The sequence below is a fragment of the Watersipora subatra genome, chromosome 1, assembly GCF_963576615.1.
Source record: "Watersipora subatra chromosome 1, tzWatSuba1.1, whole genome shotgun sequence".
NCBI lineage: Eukaryota > Metazoa > Bryozoa > Gymnolaemata > Cheilostomatida > Watersiporidae > Watersipora > Watersipora subatra.
In genome coordinates, this window is record NC_088708.1 from 50,262,307 (window position 1) to 50,279,386 (window position 17,080).

The 17,080-nt window shown below is 34.5% G+C and overlaps 1 protein-coding gene across 1 annotated transcript in view; it reads left to right on the forward strand.

Annotated features, from left to right (window-relative positions):
• Positions 1 to 17,080, forward strand: part of LOC137393669 (sodium- and chloride-dependent GABA transporter 1-like) — a 42,540-nt gene that overhangs the window by 24,761 nt on the left and 699 nt on the right. The window contains exons 6-14 of the mRNA XM_068080312.1: positions 1,073 to 1,221; positions 4,572 to 4,726; positions 5,937 to 6,040; positions 6,666 to 6,790; positions 7,207 to 7,319; positions 9,351 to 9,479; positions 11,014 to 11,110; positions 13,245 to 13,357; positions 15,441 to 15,629. Coding sequence (XP_067936413.1) covers positions 1,073 to 1,221; positions 4,572 to 4,726; positions 5,937 to 6,040; positions 6,666 to 6,790; positions 7,207 to 7,319; positions 9,351 to 9,479; positions 11,014 to 11,110; positions 13,245 to 13,357; positions 15,441 to 15,629 — 1,174 coding nt within the window. The remainder of the gene's footprint in view (positions 1 to 1,072; positions 1,222 to 4,571; positions 4,727 to 5,936; positions 6,041 to 6,665; positions 6,791 to 7,206; positions 7,320 to 9,350; positions 9,480 to 11,013; positions 11,111 to 13,244; positions 13,358 to 15,440; positions 15,630 to 17,080) is intronic.

Here is a 17,080-nt window from a genome sequence, read left to right on the forward strand (position 1 = left end):
CCTTTTGATCTAAAAATAACTTGTGCGGTCTCTGCGCGGCCTGCGCAGAGCGTAGGACAGAAAACACTAGACACTCTTAAAACTAGAAACTGCTACGCCCCATCAAAAAGTTGTAAATGAAAATATATCTTTATTAAATGAACGTTATTTTTTACTTTGTTTATTATTACTGTAATTTAAGCATTATTTGTATTATTATGTTGATTAAATTAACAGCCAATTTGTGGATTATTTTTCTACTGATTTATCAAAGAGCCATATGCAGCCATCAAAAGAGCCATATATGGCTCGAGAGCCATAGGTTCCCTACCCCTGATTTATGGTAAAGGGAAGTGCCTTGCATTAATATCGGTTTTCCTATATATATATGTGTGCTAGTCGAATGTCCAGTGCTGGGAGAATATTAAAAGCAGCTCATAAACAGTGGCAGGTAATGTAGTTGAATCTGGCTAATTTGAGTAAGCTAGTATCCGTATTGTTAAATTTACTAATAAAAAGCATGAGAGGAAGCTTTCGTGGCATTGCAAGTCGCTATGCGTATTTTAACCCAGATACTGACTCATAGCGCCCAATGAATCCATTACACCCCATGTAGCTTAATGGATTAGCCTGTCACCTTGTAAATGGGAGGTTAGGAGATCAAATCTTCTGCAATACAGACTACTCAGTGCAAGGTTTTAATCGCTATAGCTGGACAGACAGCGCGCGGCGACGGACGACGATTTTTGAGATTTATATGTATATATAGATAAAGAATTTTCAACTAAAGGCAGCCACTATACACTCCTCTCATTATTCTGGAATATAAGCACTAACATATCAGTAAACATGCTAAACACTGCGTATTGCACAGTAGATAGTTAATATAATAAAACTTTCTTGACATAAATGCTAGACGAGGGATCACTACACTTGATACAAAGGCAAATATAGCCTTTAAGCATAGGCTTAGCATTGTTGGTGTACACAGATCATAAGTTGAGTTGTATAGACATACAACTCAACTTATGATCTGTGTACACCAACAATAATCTTACACTCAAGATAAGATAACTTCATCTTTTCTGTGCAGTCAAAAGATGTATGCTGTCAACTTCAAAGATGAGAATGGAACAAACACAGGCATCATGAGGCCGATGGAAAATATTGGAGCCCCCAAGTGGGATATAACTCTTACACTGATCTTGTCTTGGACTATAATCTATCTCTGCATTCTCAAAGGTATCCTTCGTTAATATCTAACTTACCCTACGTATGACCATAATGCAACTGCTGCTTGTCTGTTTTCAAGTGAAGGCTTGTTAGAACATCATTTAAGTAGATGAACTTTAAAAAATAAAATCAACACCAGTTATGGATTTATAGCCTTAGTGCATTTCTCACAGAGATAATCGTCACTATGTTTTCATGACAATCTTTATTATAATGGAAGTCGTGTCTATCTATTCTTCTGTTTGAAAGCACAGTTAGATGCTGTGAAAAAGGATTGCATCATAAGGGATTCGAACTCACAACATTTCACTTGGTAGAACAACACTTGAGCATCAGCACTGAGCGACCACCTCATGCATTTTAGAATATTTATGCAAATAGTTATTACACCTGATGATCTCTTACGGAGCACTGAACTGCCAGGGTACTACTATAGATGTAATGTTAATTGTACACGTAGTTATTACACCTGATAATCTCTCACGGCACACCAGACTGCCAGAGTGCTACTATGGATGTAATGTTAATTGTACACATAGTTATTACACCTGATAATCTATCATGGCACACCAGACTGTCAGGGTACTACTATGGATGTAATGTTAATTGTACACATAGCTATTACACCTGATAATCTCTCATGACACACCAGACTACCAGGGTACTACTATGGATGTAATGTTAATTGTACACATAGCTATTACACCTGATAATCTCTCACGGCACACCAGACTACCAGAGTACTACTATGGATGTAATGTTAATTGTACACATAGCTATTACACCTGATAATCTCTCACGGCACACCAGACTACCAGGGTACTACTATAGATGTAATGTTAATTATACACATAGTTATTACACCTGATAATCTCTCATGGTACACCAGACTGTCAGGGTACTACTATGGATGTAATGTTAATTGTACACATAGTTATTACACCTGATAATCTCTCATGACACACCAGACTACCAGGGTACTACTATGGATGTAATGTTAATTGTACACATAGTTATTACACCTGATAATCTCTCATGGCACACCAGACTGCCAGAGTGCTACTATGGATGTAATGTTAATTGTACACATAGTTATTACACCTGATAATCTCTCATGGCACACCAGACCGCCAGGGTACTACTATGGATGTAATGTTAATTGTACACATAGCTATTACACCTGATAATCTCTCACGGCACACCAGACTACCAGAGTACTACTATGGATGTAATGTTAATTGTACACATAGCTATTACACCTGATAATCTCTCACGGCACACCAGACTACCAGGGTACTACTATAGATGTAATGTTAATTATACACATAGTTATTACACCTGATAATCTCTCATGGTACACCAGACTGTCAGGGTACTACTATGGATGTAATGTTAATTGTACACATAGTTATTACACCTGATAATCTCTCATGGCACACCAGACTGTCAGGGTACTACTATAGATGTAATGTTAATTGTACACATAGTTATTACACCTGATAATCTCTCACGGCACACCAGACTGCCAGAGTGCTACTATGGATGTAATGTTAATTGTACACATAGTTATTACACCTGATAATCTCTCACGGAGCACTGAACTGCCAGGGTACTACTATGGACGTAATGTTAATTGTACACATAGCTATTACACCTGATAATCTCTCATGGCACACCAGACTGCCAGGGTACTACTATGGATGTAAAGTTAATTGTACATATAGTTATTACACCTGATAATCTCTCAAGGCACACCAGACTGTCAGGGTACTACTATGGATGTAATGTTAATTGTACACATAGTTATTACACTGATAATCTCTCACGGTACACCAGACTGTCAGGGTACTACTATAGATGTAATGTTAATTGTACACATAGTTATTACACCTGATAATCTCTCACGGCACACCAGACTACCAGGGTACTACTATAGATGTAATGTTAATTGTACACTTAGTTATTACACCTGATGGTCTCTCATGACACACCAGACTGCCAGGGTACTACTATGGATGTAATGTTAATTGTACACATAGTTATTACACCTGATAATCTCTCACGGAGCACTGAACTGCCAGGGTACTACTATAGATGTATTGTTAATTGTACATATAGTTATTACACCTGATAATCTCTCATGGCACACCAGACTGCCAGGGTACTACTATGGATGTAATGTTAATTGTACACATAGTTATTACACCTGATAATCTCTCATGACACACCAGACTGTCAGGGTACTACTATAGATGTATTGTTAATTGTACATATAGTTATTACACCTGATAATCTCTCATGGCACACCAGACTGCCAGGGTACTACTATGGATGTAATGTTAATTGTACACATAGTTATTACACCTGATAATCTCTCACGGCACACCAGACTGCCAGGGTACTACTATAGATGTAAAGTTAATTGTACACATAGTTATTACACCTGATAATCTCTCATGGCACACCAGACAGCCAGGGTACTACTATGGATGTAATGTTAATTGTACACATAGTTATTACATCTGATAATCTCTCACGGCACACCAGACTGCCAGAGTGCTACTATGGATGTAATGTTAATTGTACACATAGCTATTACACCTGATAATCTCTCATAGCACACCAGACTGTCAGGGTACTACTATAGATGTAATGTTAATTGTACACATAGTTATTACACCTGATAATCTCTCATGGCACACCAGACTGCCAGGGTACTACTATGGATGTAATGTTAATTGTACACATAGTTATTACACCTGATAATCTCTCACGGAGCACTGAACTACCAGGGTACTAGTTATACTTAAAGGTGGTCTAGCTGTCACTGGGTCTTGCTAGTTTTCACACGCTGCCGAATGACCAAGCTTGATTGACTGCATAAAAAATATGCTCTGTTCCTGTCACAATTTCATGCTTCTATTGTATAATGTACTTCGTACCTAAATACACTAATACTATAAAGATCATATGGCTAAAATATGACAATTCTAGTTACAGGTCATCTCTCAATAAACCAACTCATTAAAAGTCGATAAAACTTCTGACGAAATATAGATCTTTTAATCTTAGGTACATATGTAGTTCTTAGATAGCCTAAGGTTGTTTTTCTAAGAATAAAGACATCAGGAAATGATATTATATATCTTGTCTGGTCTATGAGCTAATCTTTGAAATGTGACTTATTATATTTCCCCCATAAACATTACCTCAGTTATTTGAGTTATCGACAATTATGAAAATGTAACACCAAGCGAGTAGAGCTGTGGTTAAAATACTAAAGACTAACATAACACTCAATATTAGTAATATATTTTACGAAATTAATTCTGAATAAATTTGTCACAATACGTTTCTAGGAATAAAGACATCAGGAAAAGTTGTCTACTTCACGGCTACCTTTCCATATATTGTTATTTTGATCCTGCTGGTGTTTGGAGCAACTCTGGATGGAGCCGAAGAAGGAGTTCTCTACTACATCCGACCTGATTTTAGTAAACTGTGGACAGCTCAGGTTTGAGCTTTCAATCTTGTTCACTTTGCCAAACTACCAATCTATAAGCATACTATGAACACTCATGTTCACTTTAGTTTAATCTAGGCATTTAACTTTCAACGTCGAGTTTTGTTCAATAAGTCACTAGTTATAATTTAATTGTAACAATTTTACAGAGTTTATGATTATGACAGACTTTTAAAGTTGAAGCCTATTTAAATACCTACATGCATCATGGCTAGTAAGAGGCTGAGAATTACTAACTTTTCACCAGTTTGTAGTGATGTCCTGTCTTTAAAGAGAGGCGAGCTATGCGTGAACCGACAATAACTGACTTAAACATGTTTATCATTTCAGATTTTATATGACTGCAAAAGATTAAATGTAAAAATGTTGGAGAACTTGATAGTTGTAAAAACAAGCAGGTCATATATACAAATTATATTAATTTTATTTTTGCTTGAAGAAAAAAACACATTTTTACAATCAGCCATTTAATATCTCCTATAACAATAATAATGATAGTAATAATAATAATAAGAATTGAGAGAACGTTTTTAGCAATTCGTATTTGTAGTTTTTGAAAAGTTATCTATTATACTGTAAATGTACAGTACCTAATTTATGTTTAGTTACAGGAAGTACCAATGTTTACAAGTGAACCAGATTAACCAATATTGTGAATAATGGTACATAAAACTATTCAATTGTTTAATTTAACAAAACAATATTCTGGACATCGTCATCAAGCGAGTTCTTTTGGCTCTATTAAACTCAGGCATAAGAGTTATAATCTAGTTATATCTAGTTTTGTTTACTGCTTGTGCACTCACCAAATTAAAATCAACACAACTTCGCATAAAACATTTTTGTTCCTACAAATTAAGTAAATAAATAAATATATAACTAAACAAGCAAAAGAATAAATTACCCAGATGTGACATCGAAAAGCTAAAGGATATAATAGTAAATAGTTCTGTGGTTTAGATTATTTTTGTATTCTGTTTAAGTTAAATATTTTTTATCCTAAACCAGTTTTTTATGGCAAGGTTTGTTAATAAACCTTTTTAATAAAAACAGGGACAAAATAACCGGATTTTGAAAATTAAGTGAAAAAAAACTTTAGAAAGTGCAAATAGGAAAAATGAGGAACAGAACATTCGTGTCAAACAACTACAGTATATGTTTGTCTTGTTCTCCTGTAACTCTATCAAATCCGTTTTTTTAGATCTGGTTAGATGCTGCTGGACAAATTTTCTTTTCGCTGTCAGTTGGTATGGGTGGGTTGATGACCTATGCAAGCTACAATGAGTTCAACAACAATATTCTCAGGTAAAATATTAATTTGGCTTTCACCTGCTGCTTCATGGTTACACTATGTTTCTGCAAAATATGCTAAAAGGTTTCTGTGTAATGTTAGCACTGAGAGATGGGAGGAAAAGGTTTTTGAAAGCAGGAATAGAGAAATGAAATTCTTTCTAAATAAAAAACCTTCAAATAGTAAAAAGATCTTACCCTTGCCGACACATTGACAACAGATTAACAAACAATGCATTTTGTTGGTGCGTAGGCAAGGCTCAAGTCATATACCAGTATTAATGCTTGCTTAAAAGCAATACATAGGCAATACTTAGGCAATACATAGTCGATACATAGGCAACACGTAGGCAGTACATAGAAAATACATAGGCAATACATAGACAATACTTAAAAAACAATCCATAAGCAATACATATGCACTACATATGCAGTAAATAGGCAATACATAAGCAATAGCTAGATATTACAAAGGCAATATATAGGAAATACATAGACAATAATTCAGTAATACATAGGCAATACATAGGTAATACATAGGTAATGCATAGGCAGTACATAGACAATACTTAAACAATACTTAAGCAATACATATGCACTACATAGGCATGTTGTTAAACACATGTGTTTACCTTTTTAGAGACACACTCATCGTTTCAGTAGGAAATTGCATTACAAGTGTGATTGCTGGCTTTCCAATCTTCAGCATCCTTGGTTTCATGGCGAAGCAACTTGGGAAAAAGGTTCCGGAGGTAGTTCAATCAGGTCAGAGAATAAGCTAGACAGAAGATTGTCTCACTAATATCTAATCTGACCTACTGTTTACTTGTACTTTAATATACTGATGCTTTGAATTGACTTGAGTGATATGATGACTGAGGCAAATGGATCTTATCATGAAAGGATGCATTTTCATTGTTTTGAGAAAAAACTACTACTTTTTACAATATACAAGTGCATCCTATTAGCTGTAGTGTTAAATCTGGTTAAATAATATATAATACATAAACTTAATTCGTGTCTACTACATAGCAAGTTGATGAGAGGATAATTCCATTTATCAAAAAGAAGCAAACAGATGACTATTTTGCTTTTTAATATTTTTCCATTTTTCATTCTTCCTTTACTTTTTGGAATCTGTGCAAAATGTTTAATGATTTCAGTTTTATTATACAATTCAGGGTCTGCCTTGGCTTTTATTGCCTACCCTGAAGTAGTCTCTAAGATGCCCGCAGCTCAGTTCTGGTCGACTCTCTTCTTTTTCATGGTGCTCACTCTTGGACTCGACAGCCAGGTAGGTATACAGAAGTATTTGTTCAACTACTCCTGTTAAAATACTTCTGTATTTGCCAACAAAACAGAAGTATTTGTTGAAATACTCGGTTCAAGACACGAATATCAGTAAAAGCTAAACAGACTAGTACGCTTGGCAGTTTCATGCACCGTGAGAGATTTTCATGAGTAAGTAATCAATATGTTTGTATTTATTCAATGCAGTGGTAAGGTGACTGTGTGGTGTAGTGGTTAATGTGCTGGTTTGTAAAATGGAAATTCCGTGTTCAATTTCTGTGGGAAACAATATATTTTCATTAATGCTGTTAGAATGGCTGTAGACAGATAAATAGACGGATACATTGCTCTTACTGTAGAAAAACATGCATCAAGTTTGGTTGATTTTATGAAAATCAGCTTTCAGATTTTGAATATCTCCTACAAACACTTGATGACAAATAAACATCTGACATTTGCTGTAATTTTGTTTTTTGTTTGTGCTCTAATTTTATTTTGAATGCATTTTATATGCTAAAAATCTTTAAGCACAGCAATAACTAAAAGTGACAAATCAATTATAATTAAAATTATGTTAAATGATCATTCTTAAGAATGTGTATTTTAGCCTAAATTGGCTCCTAAATTATCAACTAATTGAAACTTACGGTGGCTTTTAGTTAATAGCAAGTTAGCAATATTACAAACTATTGTTCAGTTTCCCATGACTACATGACGAGAAAAGTCTTACATGTTATCATGTCATGTCAAGTTCACGGTGACCTGCTTTTGAAGAACTCTTTATGATACGTGTTGGTTTTACATACAAAGAATGCCAATAACTAGAGTCACTCGTAATGCATAAGTGCATCTATTTACATCTACTTACATCTACTTACATCTACATCTACTATACTACTGACCCGTGAACAAGGTTGATCAATGCTAAATGTCTACAGCTGGTCGTTTACTTTAGGCAGGCACTATTCAATACATGTGTAAACCTTGACTTTTGATTAGCGATATGTTCCCGAGAAGTTTCAATAGCGAATAGGAAGCAAGATAAATGAGGTCAAGCAGCAGTAACTAAGAATAGAAACTAAGGTTTAAACTAGTTTTCTTTTCAAAAATTGCTATGGTAGACATGATTGTACATGTTGCTATGGTAGACATGCTTGTACATGTTGCTATGGTAGACATGCTTGTACATGTTGCTATGGTAGACATGCTTGTACATGTTGCTATGGTAGACATGCTTGTACATGTTGCTATGGTAAACATGCTTGTACCTGTTGCTATGGTAGACATGCTTGTACATGTTGCTATGGTAGACATGCTTGTACATGTTGCTATGGTAGACATGCTTGTACATGTTGCTATGGTAGACATGCTTGTACATGTTGCTATGGTAGACATGCTTGTACATGTTGCTATGGTAGACATGCTTGTACATGTTGCTATGGTAAACATGCTTGTACATGTTGCTATGGTAAACATGCTTGTACATGTTGCTATGGTAGACATGCTTGTACATGTTGCTATGGTAAACATGCTTGTACATGTTGCTATGGTAGACATGCTTGTACATGTTGCTATGGTAAACACGCTTGTACATTTTGCTATGGTAAACACGCTTGTACATTTTGCTATGGTAGACATGCTTTACATATCGGTATGGTACTTGTCTTACAGAGCAGCTGAAACTTGCTGTAAATTTTGTTTTTAAATGATAAGCCAATTTTCAGATGCTTGGATAGCCTCCTATTTGTTAAGTTAGTTGTCTTTTAGCTGAAGATTAGTTAGCAGTATCTAAATTGGATGATTGGCAGCTTTTCACTAAGTTAACCAGTTTTAATTTAACTTGTAAACAAGTTGTTGTTATTTAGCACTGTAATTTTCTTAGCAGGACGCATGATAATTTTTGCTGCATGTATTCTCTATCAGCGTTTTTGAAGCTTTACACTAGTTCAAAACTTATTTTTGTGCATTGTTAGTTGATTTAGTAGTGTGGTTGATGTTACTGTGCCACAAAGATAATTTTTCAATTTTTTTACAGTTTGCTGGAATAGAGGTGCTGCTGACAGCTATCACTGACAGCAGACCAAAGTTGATCAGATGGAAGCCTCTTATATCTGGTTGCATCTGCATTTGCCTCTTTTTACTAACCCTGACCATGAGCTGTGATGTGAGTAGAGTTGTTCTAACTTGTTTAACAATCTTTGTAAGAGGAGGTAAATCTTGGTTTGGTTAAATTTTTCATCTTCATTTTTTCATCTGCTGTAAGTTCATCTTTAATGAACTTAACAAAATTTTAGATGATATTTTCAGAAAGTATCAATACTTTTCGATCATTTGCTACTGTTTTTAATGTAAAGGTGATCTGACTGTCAAGATATTTTAAGATTAAAATCAACAAAACTTGATCTTAGTTAAAATACTCAGATCAAGCAAAAAAATGATTGTTGCAGTTATATGATGTCTATAATAAAATAGGATGCTCTATAGTCGCAGATTAGACCGACCGAATAGAGAGGTGTAATCCACAACATGAAAACAGTGGCCGATATTAACTAATGACATAATTTTGCATATAATGTATTTTGCTTCTGAGCGGTTTAGTCCGCGATCAAGTTTTGTCGATTTTAATCTTTAAACATTCTGCCGTTCAAATAACCTCAAACATCAAAAACGATTGCCAATGATCAAACAATACTCATCTTTTTTGATCAAATCTACAAAAAAATTTTGTAAGTTCATTTTAAATTGTAAAAACTATCGGTAGATTTGAAGTACCCGGTAGCCAGCATTGCGTTTTCAGAAATTTGATTGCTTTTTCTGACCTTCTAGTATCATTCTGGTAAGTCTGTCCATAACTAGCTATGGCTCTTACCTAGGAACCTGTGTAGTTTTCATATTAGGCTAAATATTCAGTCTAGCTTTAAAAGACAGCTTTTTTGTTTTATATAGTATTAATGAAAAATTACAAATGACAAATTAATAATAAATTCTTACCCTGACAAATCTGCTATTGAGCTGTATGCAAAAACGCATCTCAGTTATTTTGATCTGGTTACAAATAAACAGCATTTATTCATCACTGTTTAAGTTTAGTAACTACTGTTTATTAGCCCTAGACTAGGCATTGTAACAACATCTAATGTTAAAATGGGGTGACCTTTAATGCACATTTTTTGACGAGTTCACAATTTTTTTTGAATTTACAGCGCAATATCAAAGCTGCACACCTTTAATAGCCAGATGCGCTTATTAAAAGTGTGTAACCTTAAAATAGAATACTCTTATTTGTAACCTTTATGACTGTCAAACCATTTTGATCAGTATTTCGCAGTTAAGGCAAATTTGTAGCTTCGCTAACAGTGTTAAAAAGTGCTGATTCATGAAACTCTGTTATTTGAAGTGATTTACTCACAGACACATAGGCATCAAGTGACATCTTTGACTAAAAGAGTATTTTACATGTTAAATATTTTAATTTGAACTCACTCAGAGACTCAGAGCTCTTATGTTTGCAGCTTGTGCGGAATTTTTATGCAAAACCCAACTGAATGCTATCTACACATGGCTATGGTCATACAGCTTTTTGACCTCATATTCATTGAAGTAGTGTGGCTAGATATTAATGGTGAGAAATTTTTTTGCGGGATCAGCCATTCTACTCAATCAGAAATAGTCTTGCAGATCTGTAATGGTCTTTTCAGGCTGGCATTTATTGGGAGGAGCTGATAAATACATACTCTGGCTGGTCTCTGGTTCTCATCGGGTTTGCTGAAGTTCTTGTTTTTGGATGGGTCTACGGTAAGCATGGCCTTGTCATCTGCTTTTGGATAGCTCCAAACTCTCATAGACAGCTTTACTCCCTAACCGTCTATTGGATAGCTTTATATTTTCATGGATAGCTCTATAATCTCATGAATAGCCCTAGGCCTTCATAGATAGCCCTATGCCCTCATGGATAGCTCTATATCCTCATGGATAGGTCTTTATTCTCATGAATAGCTCTATATCCTCATGGATAATTCTTCACCCTCATGGATAGCTTTATTATAACCTCGTTGATGGTTATACACTTTCACAGATAGCTCTACTCTCCCATGTATAAGAATCCACACAGACTATGGTTGAACCTTCTTCTGTCTACAGCTAAGCTCATTGATTGCATAAGCTTATAACCGTGCATATGAATAGCCTATGCATAGTTAGTTTTGCTATTTCGTAACACAGACTCTATGTCTATGTATATGTCTGTTGTTTAGTTGTTGTTGTTTTGTTCATAACACTCTATATTCACGATTCTATGTGAAAGGTAATAGGCTATTTTTCAGATATTTCAACCTTGACCTGCAAAACTTTTTTATTAGCTCTTGCGTAATACATCTTGTTTGAATAATCTTGTTTGAATCGCTGGTTGCACTTTGAGTTGAGCTGGTTGAGTGGTGACATGGATGTCACCACTCTTCATTGCCTATTTATGTAATCCCATCGATGTCACAACTCTTCATTGCTTATTATTGTAACCTCGATGATAGTTGAACTATATCTTTCCTTAAAAAACCCAGACTAATTTTAATTTTCAGTATGTTTATCTGTCTTTTAATGTCTGACTAAACAAGGGAGGATAAAGAAGGTTTTAGTAAAAGAGGCTTTAGTGGAATTTGGTAGAATTGATAAAGGAGCAGCTCACGCATTTGTACGCAGAACAACTTGGAGCAGCCCTCCATAGTACTAAAAACTAGTGAGGCAGAATTTAGGTTTTATTCAACATATTTTTGTTTAAAACTCAATTGGTAAATGCATGTCTACCATCACTGAAAAATTACAAATTTCTATAATTTAATATGCTTTCTCATGCACAGATAAGTTAGCAATTTGTTTTTACTACTTTTACTTCTTTATTTTCCAAAATAGTTTTAAAGATAAACTTGCACAAAATATAGTTGATTTTATCAGAAAGTATCCGTATTTTTTATCATTTGAGATGAAATAACTAACGATTGAAAATAACTAACTATAAATATTGTTAAGGGAAGTTTGTTAGGAATTGTCTTTCCTTTTAAGCTTCAAAACTCAGCTCTTTTTTATTTTTTACTTATATTTCTTAACTTAGATTTCTTAACTTAAATTATATCCATGAGCTTCAGCGCACATTTTTGATTATATAATTAGTTAACGCTCCGAGCTACATCCTCTTATAAGATATGAGTTTTTGTAGTTTTATAAAAAAAGACAACTCCTAAATTGGTTTCAAGTTGTTAATAGGAAAAATCTACCTTATATGCATCCAAAGCTCTTTCTCAATGTTTCCTATGTAATACATTACATAAATGAATTTAATCTAAACTTTGTTACGCTTAACTATTATACAATTATGTAGATTATATTATAGTATATTGAATTATGTTACAGAGTGTTGAATTTTACACGACAGTGTATTTCATAAGTGCATGACATTTAATGCATGAAATTTACTCTAAATGCAAAGTAGATGAAATTATGAAATTACGTTGCCGATAGGCTTTGCCAACACTTACCTGATATTTACCTGATAGTAAACAGGTAAAATTGTGCGTGTACTATTTATATGGTTAGACATGTTATAAAAGCCTACACCCTTCTGTATGTAGTGTGACATATTGTGCCCCACTCGCTGAACAACCAGCACTGCAGTCTGAGCGCTCACTTGAGCTCTTAGAGAACACACTTTACCACTTCTCTCTGACCAGGTGGATACACTACCTACTTAAAATTGTGGAGCTTACCTTAGCAGTAGACTACATCCTATTACTGATAAAAAACACCTAGCTTGGAGTTGCACCCTCTTATCAAAAAATAACAAAAGGCTACGGTCATTCAGGGAAGAGAAAATTCTAGCCATTGTCGCAGCCTAATACCAATAAGGAGTTGTTTTCAATATTGTTTTGTCACATTTTAGGGGCAGAAAATCTATTAGATAATGTTCAAGAAATGCTGAACACCAAGTTTCGTGTTTCGCATTGGTGGTTCTGGAGAATTCTATGGAGAGGAGTTACCCCAATTCTTCTAGCAGTAAGTTTTAGTTGTCAAATGTATGCAACATTGACACCTTACCAATATTTGTAATTTCATAAAAGTACACAGAACTTTCCTCAAGTTCGCTTACCTTGCCAAGACTAATATGAGTTTGCAGTATCTTTTTTTATTCTTCCAAGCAAGGTTATGATTGTAGAGTTGCATGCACTTTCAATTGCAAAAGAATTATGGTAATATTTTATGAGTAAGACGCACAATTGAGTCAAAAAGACCTATGGTGCATTATCAGAAAGTGAGGGTAGAGATCTATGTGAATTGCCAATATTTTTAGGCTAAAATAACTGACGTTTGCTGTACAACAAATATTTTAGATGGTTGCTAAATTATTTTTGTCAGATTCCTTTACGACTTATTCTCTAATCAAATGATTTTCAACCACTGTGCCACGGCACACTAGTGTGCTGTGAGAGATTGCCAAGTGTGCCCTGAGAAATTATCCAATGTCACTTTTTAAAAATTTAATTTTTAGAAAACATTTATTAATCATTCTCAGTAAATATTATGTCATTGCCTGGTGTCCTTGGGGTATAGACTGGAAGGGTAACTTACCGTAAAACCTTTATTTGAACGCCATGGCGCTCTATTTTTTGACCCTTTTTATATGATGGCTTTTAATGATGTTCAATAAAAGGGTTGCATTCAATTTTTCAACCAACTGCTCAAGATTTTGGTAAGTTAAACTTCATTTAATAAATAACGAATGATAAAATACCAACCAACATAAAATTATAAACAATAAATATAATACAAGGCATATAATACATATACATTACATATTATAATACAAGGCATATAATACATATACATATACATATTATAATACAAGGCATATAATACAAAATAACATGGTGATTGCTGGCAAGTAATAAAATGTCTGTTGTTGAAAATCAAATGATACATCACTATTGCAACAGTACTTGTCATTATCTAGAACCGACGGATAGCTCTACAATCGCTCTAGAATCATCGTCGAATAGTTGAATGTCATTTTATGTCATTTTAATACCAGTATTAGCCCCGCGCCTGCTGGAGATGCTCCTGTCGAGTCTTAATCGGGCGTCTGACCTGAAACGATAGCTATTGTTATCATCAGAGCCGTTTACAATGCCGGTCAGTCTATATCCGCTGAACGACTTGCCGATAAGCATCTTCGGATGCTCGACGTATCTGCCAAAGTTTATACGTATGTTCTCGTAGTGCTCTGAAGTTTAAACACAACTTATGTTGTAGGAGCGTTTTGATTGAATGCCCAGTCTTCGATGTAGTTGGTTCAATCTCTAGTCACCATGATCTAGGTGCATCTATTCACGTGTTTGATGCATGGTCAGTGCATTTAATATTGACCCACAAACTCAAAGTTCATCGAAATTGGACAGGCCGTTTAGTACAGTACACCTAGTTGAACGCCTTTGATTAATAACTTGCGTGATGAATATCAGTGTCATTCAATTATAGGTGACCTTCAAATAAGGGGTGGCGCTAGGATATTGGCTTTGTGTTTGTCTAAACAAACCCAGGTTTCACACTGACTGAGTATAAATAAATTGAGAAACTATATTGTGATTAAATATACTGTTCAGAGTGTCATTTTATAACATTTTTGGTTAGTGGTATGCCCCAAACGCCTTCAAATGTAAAAACGTGCCCTGGCCAAAAAAGACTGCTCTAATCAATAAAACACTTGCTGTGTCTATGGCATGTTGTTGAAAAAAGTATATAGAGGAAAACTCCAAAATAATGCATATGCGTAGGCCCCAATGAGGGCTCATCGTCTACAATAAATGGAGCACACATAAAATTGATAAAGCCTTTAGACTTGCCGTATTTAGAAATTAACTAAAACTTGGTAAATATTAAAGATTTAACACAATGTTTTAAATGCCAAAGTGACAAAATATCTGGCATGTATCATTTACTTACAGCATCGTTGTATTCAAAAAACGTTTAAAAATCATCTTCATAAGATAGTTGTTTGGTAAATTAAAACTATTTTTAAAAGAAAATATTACTGACCAAAAGGAAGATATTATGTTTTGACTTTTTTCAATGTTTGTTATAGGTTATCGTCGTCTTCAATTTCATAGGAGATCCCAAAGTGTCATACGGAGGGTATGTGCTGCCAAGGTGGGCCCAGTCAATAGGATGGTGCACAGCTACTATTCCTGTGATCCTCATACCTGTCTACTCCCTTCTCGTCTATATATATGACCTCATGTGCAATCCAGATTCTGGAGAAACAATTTTGCAAGTAAGAAAACTCATTTGGTTTCATCTCAACTTCAAGTTAAACAGGCCACCTAGAGTTTTTTTTATAAAAAGAAACTAGGACGCACTTGGTACTGCTGTTGAAAGTAGCTGATAATTTTAGCATTTTATTTGACAGTACTTACAAAGATGCAGATGAAAATAGTAAACAACTAGATGAAACCCGGCGTTGCCCGGGTAATAAAAAAAGACTTTGGACAGAAGAATTGATTTTATTTAACACATACAACATTTTCCATTTTAAATTTCAAATTTCATATCATGAGAAAAGTATTCAAATGAATTAGGAAAATGAATAATAATACTGTAAAAGTTTTCAAACTTTTTCAAACAACTGTAACTTTTAAATTTCATATTATGAAATAAGTGTTTCGTTGAAATAATACATGTAGCCTACTTACAAAAATGCAGATAGGAAATACTAAACAATGGAAAGGTAGTGTAGTGCAACTGATAGATGTGTGAGTACAATCCTCACACATTAATATAAATAACATCTACTTTGTCGTTGTGTTTGTGTGACTGTTAGTCTAAATAAACGCCATTTGCTTCCAAATTTTTTGACACTTTCCATTCAAATTTCACATGCATGTGCTTCCGGCTTTTTGCCATGTTGCAACAAATATGGTGTGTAAAAGCTCAGTCTAGTTTCTAAGAACCAGCCTATTAACATCCACCTGCAGGCTATTAACATCCACCTGCAGGCTATTAACATCCACCTGCAGGCTATTAACATCCACCTGCAGGCTATTAACATCCACCTGCAGGCTAATAACATCCACCTGCAGTCTATTAACATCCACCTGCAGGCTAATAACATCCACCTGCAGCCTATTAACATCTACCTGCAGTCTATTAACATCCACCTGCAGGCTAATTGTAAATAAAAGAATTCCAAGGTATCCATAGTCCAGATATAAATTGCATAAAGAGCAGGCTGGCACTTGCTGCTCGAATTTTCTGACTAAAAAATTCAGATTCTTTTTAGAGCTCTCAATAAATATAACAACGCGTTTTTAAAAAATCTTTTTTTCAGATCGCTATTTTATGTTAGGAAACATACATGTTGTCTCAAGTTGTAAGGGTTGTATTTTTAATATGCAATATTTTTAAATCAACGTTACTGTTACAATTATATGTAATTATTCTTACAGCTTCTATATACTTTCATGAAATAGTCTCAGCTCTGAGTTATATTGGTTATATTAAAATAGCCAATAAAATACCTCTGCCTTCAGTTGTTATGAATCTATTACTTTCTATTGACATCAGTAATTATCACCAAAATGATGTTTCTCACCAAAACAAAAAGAAAAGACAGAAATCACAAATTATTGAATGAGTGGAATAAACTTTTTTAAAAGTTGGTAGGCTGATAGCACTGCTGGAAAGTCGGGATAATGAGTTACAGTAACAAAACAATTTATATTCTGA